At 44.5% G+C, this 6,155-nt stretch overlaps 1 protein-coding gene across 1 annotated transcript; it reads left to right on the top strand.

Annotated features, from left to right (window-relative positions):
- The first annotated feature begins 3,132 nt into the window (after positions 1 to 3,132).
- On the top strand, positions 3,133 to 4,951 carry LOC125547801 (UDP-glycosyltransferase 88F3-like). The gene has a single exon (XM_048711569.1). The coding sequence runs from the start codon at positions 3,326 to 3,328 to the stop codon at positions 4,739 to 4,741; it is 1,416 nt and encodes a 471-aa protein (XP_048567526.1). The 5' UTR covers positions 3,133 to 3,325; the 3' UTR covers positions 4,742 to 4,951.
- The last annotated feature ends 1,204 nt before the right edge of the window (positions 4,952 to 6,155 follow it).

The raw sequence follows: 6,155 nt of genomic DNA, 5'->3' as shown, positions 1-6,155 counted from the left end.
TCGAGAAGCAATGAGTCATTTGCCTATTAATCAGGTCCAAATCCCACTTAGATAATTGAAAGAAAGAGCGAAGATAAATAGGAATGCTGGCTAGGCTCGCTTCCATGAGAACAACCCTTCCTTTGTACTCATTCATAAGTTTCCTGTCCAACCAGAAATTACTTTCAAGTTCTTGTCTATTGTAGGAAGCACGTCATCTATAGTTAGTTCGTCATAATGTAGAGGGACTCTCCCAAATAATCTAGCTTGGCACTTAACTTTAGATAGTCTAGTGGAAGTGTCATTCTGCTCCAAGGTGCAAATGCACCCTGCACCTGTGTCAATAGTAAACTCCTAAAAAAATTACTTCTAATACATAAGCGATAACATGTGTTAACCACCTTTCTTTTTCTTGAGAGATAGGCCACGCAACCATGAGCACGGGGCTGTGCACTACTCCGTAATCTTTTCTTGGACAGTAAGTACACCGTATTTTACTTTCATTTTTGACACGAGTAGTACTCTATACTATTATAGTTAACATGGAAAGGTAGTAGGAGTATACTCAGATTAATAAATTAGAGCTAGTTTCTTGTTGATCTGATCTCCTCATGTGACGTTAGCACATACGGCCGGGACGTACAGTCTGGTTCCGTTCGTCATTGATGACGTTGTCATTTGTAGCATAATGCGCCTTCGTTCATAGGATGATCGTCATATATTAGCATACTATATACGGACAAAGTGAGCATCCAGGTTCTTTCGGTCTGCCACCTTGAAGCAGTAGAGCAGCAGAAGCTGAGAAGGTTCGGTGACCATTAGAGTGACACGGATGCATGCAAGTTCAAACACAATCTCCACCTGACCTGGGCAACACGGTTTACGGATATTTGAATGATAGTTCTGGACAACTGGGAGATGTTGGGATCATGTGTCTTATAACTATATTTAAATTACTTGAAATTATTAATATTCGAGATGCCCCATTGTGAAATTGTACATGGAAATACTTTGCATGTTTAACATGAAATTAGTCCTTGTTGTAACGTACTTAACTATTATATATATGTTTAAGGAAGCTATTCGATTAGTGGAACACAATATACTATGTACACTGGAAAGACTATATGGGTACACTGATAATTGAAAGAAACTAGATCATCAATGGTTAGATTACAACTCTGACTATGCTCTACATAATTGACCATTTAGTTTAGTTATGGCGTACAACTCACATGTGCATGTCCTAGAATCTAACAAATAGTGTTCAATCAAAATTGGATTATATTGTGGTTGTTCATCGCACCTGAACTCTATTTGTAAATAAGTTGGTTTGAACTTGGATGGTTATCTGCATACAGACAAACGAGGACTGAAATTAGTAGTATAAGTAGGTCTAACCCACTAGCCTCAAATTTAATTGTGAGCAGCATCACCGAGACAGAAGAGGAATAAAGGGTAGGCCGAAAACCCCAATTTTCTTAACATGAAGTTGGTTTCTTTGATTTCAAGAAAGAAAGTTGGTTGCTTAACATTATTTGTCCTAGGAGGGTTTACCTTCTTCTAAATCTTAACTTAAAATAAGAAAGTATATGTACAAGAGTGCAACGCACAACCTTTTCATTTAGAACAGAAAGCATATTTGACCTCCACATTCGATGAGTAGCCTCTGAAATCTTAAAGAATTTATTACAACTACTACAGGAAAATAACACATCACCATGTGATTGGATGTAAGCCGAGTGTAAAAATACAGGCACTCGACTTACTTTCTCGTAAGCCGAGTATTGAGTGAAGAACGCATGGCAAAGAATGAGAACTCGGTTTAATTGCCCATAAGCCAAATATGAGAAAAAGAAGTGTTTGCCTTATCAAATCCACTTGGCATATAGTCCCTCCGTACCAAAATATAAGATGATTTTCGGCATTATTATAGTGTCAAAAAAGGTCTTATATTTTGATACAGAGGGAGTAGAAAAAAAAGCTCTCAGCTTACAGTCAAGCCTCGGGAATGTTTCCTGCCACGTGACCATCACAGAGGTGCTTGACGGCCCCATGACGGATAAGACTATAAGCTGAGTGGGTGCCAGAAGGTTCTCAGCTTACTTTAGGGAATTACTTTATTTTTAAAAGTATGAAGATATAAGCCAAATCCCGTGAAACAAAACCGGCTTACACGTGGCCTGTTTTTTTAACGCCAAAATGACCTTTCAACTAATGGGCAACTAGTTGAGGAGGTCAAAGATTTACTCAGCTCTTTTCAGGAGTTCATGGTTGCTTGGGTGCGACGTTCGGTGAATAAAGTCGCACATGTCTTTGCTAAGAAAGGTTGTATTAGATCTCTATGTAAAACTTGGCTCCATCTTTCTCCTGAGTGTGTTAGCTCGGAGATTGCTACCGAGGAAGCTATGAACTTTGAATAAAGTGACAACGTTTTCCCCTAAAAAAATGTTTTGCATTGTATTTACATTTACTTTTCGTATTTTGTTTCTTTCCCCTCTTTCTCTTCCATCCTCTCTCGGCTAGTTTTCATTGCCCTTTCAATTCCCCAATTTCCCGATTTTTCTCTAATAATTACTGTCATTTTGCCACTTTAAAGTGGTATTGGCTTGTACTCTTCACACCCTCTAGTCTACCCATATTAAGATTAATCATCAGACATTAAGAATAAGGCTAGAACACTAGTTTTGTGTAACATGGCACTGATATTATTTTGAATAAGGATCGATTGACGATAATACTTAGGTAGTCGATCAAGATAGGTCTTTCGTAACAAAAAAAGAGAAGTACTGCTGTTTTTTTAATCATAAAAAAGCACTGTGGCTAACACAATAAGCAATGACGTACGTTCACCGGCCTGCTGCTACTCCATACTGTTTTCTTGGACAGCACTACTCCCTACTGTATTAGTTAACGTGCAAAGGTAGTAGGAGTACCAGATTCTAGTAATTAGTAATTGGTTTCTATCTTGAACTGATCTCCCCATGGGACGTTAGCACACACGGCCGGGACGTAAAGTCTGATTGAGTTCGTCATTGATGACGTCGCCCTTTCTAGCATAATGTGCCTTCATCGGATGATCACCATATATTATACACATAAAGTGAGCATCCCGGTACTTTCTGTGTGCCACCTTGAGGCTGAGAAGGTTCGGTGCCCATTAGATTAGAGTGACGGATGCAAGTTCAAACAATCTCCACCTAATAACCTGGGCAACACGGCTGCAATCCATGTTGGGTCATCTTCACCAATCACTTGCCATCCTACCACCTTGTGACATTCCAAACACAAGCCTACACTCCACAACCCACACCACATATCAACAACGAAAGTTCTTGTTGCCGACATGGACGGCATCACAGCCAACACCACCACGATCAGTCCCCGGAAGCCGCGGGTGATGCTCTACTCGTCCCCACTCATGGGGCATCTCGTCCCCATGATCGAGCTCGCCAAGCTCTTCGCCGCCCGTGGGCTAGCCATCACCGTCGTTCTCATGGACCCGCCGTACGATACCGGCGCCACGGGCCCCTTCCTCGCCGGTGTCTCCGCGGCCAACCCCTCCATTTCTTTCCATCGTCTGCCACAGGTCAAGCTCCTGGAGTCCGACGACTCCGTGATGCCGGCCTTAGCGTTCGCCCGCCTCTCCAACCCGCATCTACGTGACTTCCTCGCTGGTGCATCTCCGGACTTCCTCGTGGTGGACTTCTTCTGCAGTGCCGCTATGGACGTAGCCGCGGAGCTCAACATCCCCGCCTACTTCTTCTCCACCTCCGGCGCCCAGATCCTGGCTTTCTTTATGCACCTCACGGTTCTGCATGGGGAAACCACGAGGAGCTTCCGGGAAATGGGCGAAGAACTCGTGCACGTCCCGGGGATCACCCCGTTTCCGGCGACACACTCCATCCAGCCACTCATGGATCGTGACGGTGCGTCCTACCAGGCATTACTAAATGTAAGCCTCAACCTGTTCCGATCACAGGGCATCTTCATCAACACCTTCCGCTCGCTGGAGCCTCGTGCCATGGACACCATCCTCGCCGGGCTCTCCGCCCCAGCTGGCCTCTCGACGCCCCCAGTCTACTGCGTTGGGCCGCTAGTCAAGTCAGAGGAGGTGGACGTGAAGCGTGGAGACGAGTGTCTCGCATGGTTGGACACGCAACCCAAGGCCAGTGTGGTGTTCCTGTGCTTTGGCAGCCTCGGCCGGTTCAGCGCCAAACAAACAAGGGAAGTGGCAACCGGGCTGGAGGCTAGTGGACAAAGGTTCCTCTGGGTCGTGCGGAGCCCGCCGAGCGACGACACGACTACAGAGCTGGACCTGGATGTGCTGCTTCCGAAGGGTTTCCTGGACCGGACCAAGGGCAGGGGCCTAGTTGTGAAGTCATGGGCACCACAAGGTGACGTTCTAGCACATCATGCTGTGGGAAGTTTTGTGACACACTGCGGGTGGAACTCGGTGCTCGAGTCTACTATGGCAGGTGTGCCTATGCTGGCCTGGCCATTGTACGCGGAGCAAAAAATGAATGCGGTGTTTCTCGAGAAAGAGATGGAGTTGGCTGTCGTGATGGAAGGGTACGACAAGGAGGTGGTGGAGGCAAAGGAGATTGCCAAAAAGGTCAGGTGGATGATGGATTCGGAGGGCGGGAGGGTGCTCCGAGAGAGAACTCTAGCAGTGATGCGGCAGGCGAATGAGGCTCTACTCGAGGGTGGAGAATCAGATGCGGCCATGACGGGCTTTGTGGATGCGTGGGTTAAAGCTTGACATTTGCACCATCATTTATAAATGATCATGGAAATAAGCAGTGAACGTTGAGTCTTAAAAGTGTGATTTTTGTTTCTTCCTCTCTGTAACATATACTATCAACACACAATAGAGAAATTTCTATATAATGTTGCTTGTTTGATATAGTGTGTAAGAACCCTTTAAATTGGGGGCTGTTCTACGATAAACTGATTCAAAGTTAAACTAGAATGCACGGTGCTCTGCTTCTTGGCTGCATGGGGGTGAAACGCTGCTGCAATGTTTGGCTTCATTAACAGGCTACTTCCCATTCATTTTTGACGGAAAACAGTAGGATTTCTCCTAGTGCGTGTTCTATTATTGATTTTGTTTAAGAAATTGTAGCAGCACTATATAAAAATGAGTTTAAGCTCCCAGAAGAAAAAAGAGAAAGGTAAATACAGTGCAATATGTCTATAATGAGGTGGAGGGGAGAGAAAATAAGAAAAGACTCGTCTTCGACAAGAGATGATCTCTTAGCACAATATGTCTCATCATATTTTTAGGAATAGCTAGTTATTGAAGATAAAGCTAAAAGATGACCCATTATAGACATGTTTTTTTGTCACCTTTAAATTACATGCAAAACTTAATATAAAGCCATCTAATCAACCATAAGTGACTGATTTCTATGTTGAACTGATCTCCTCATGGACGTTAGTACATACGGCCGGGGCCTAAAATCTCCGTTCGTCACTGATGATGTCGCCCTTTTGTAGCATAATATAATGCGTCTTCATCGGATGATCATCATATATCAGCATACAATATACGGATAGAGTGAGCGTCCAGGTTCTTTCTGTCTGCCACCTTGAAGCTCTAGAGTACGTGCAAGCTGAGAAGGGTTCGGTGCCCATTAGATTAGAGAGTGACGGATGCATGCAAGTTCAAACACTGCAAGGTACACATACGTCAGGAACTCCTTATCAAAGCCTGCACCTCTCTAGCTAGCGGCGTGGATCCTCATCTGTGTCGTCAATGTCTGGCAGGCCGCCAACCTCTCCTCTCCTCTCCTCGCCGTCGCCCAAGTCCTAAGTCGCACGCGCATCCCGCACGCGGATGAATGACTCCTTGTAGTATATATAGAGAGATGCTCTTAGAAGAAGGCATGGTCGAGAAAACAAGGATGCCGCGGATCAGTAGGGTGGCGCAATATGGAAGGCCGGCGGGCATCTCTAGGGCGTTTAATGACGATGATAATGATGATCCCCCTTCGTTTCCAACAAAGGCAATTATTACATGGCACGGGTTTCTCACAGCTTTTATAATCTCAATAATAGAATATTGTACCGAGTTCAAGTTCCTCTGTTCTTTCAGCAAACTTTCCAAGTAAATAAAGCTGGCTACTCTGTTTTTTCCTTGAGGATGTAAAAAAAGGGATTGTTCTAGAGTTCGT

The sequence above is a fragment of the Triticum urartu genome, chromosome 3, assembly GCF_003073215.2.
Source record: "Triticum urartu cultivar G1812 chromosome 3, Tu2.1, whole genome shotgun sequence".
NCBI lineage: Eukaryota > Viridiplantae > Streptophyta > Magnoliopsida > Poales > Poaceae > Triticum > Triticum urartu.
Note: the sequence above shows the minus strand (reverse complement) of the source record. Positions and strands in the feature narration are given on the sequence as shown.

Bases quoted from the DNA above. Each gene is read 5' to 3' on its own strand.
- LOC125547801 (XM_048711569.1), top strand. From the start codon at position 3,326: ATGGACGGCATCACAGCCAACACCACCACGATCAGTCCCCGGAAGCCG.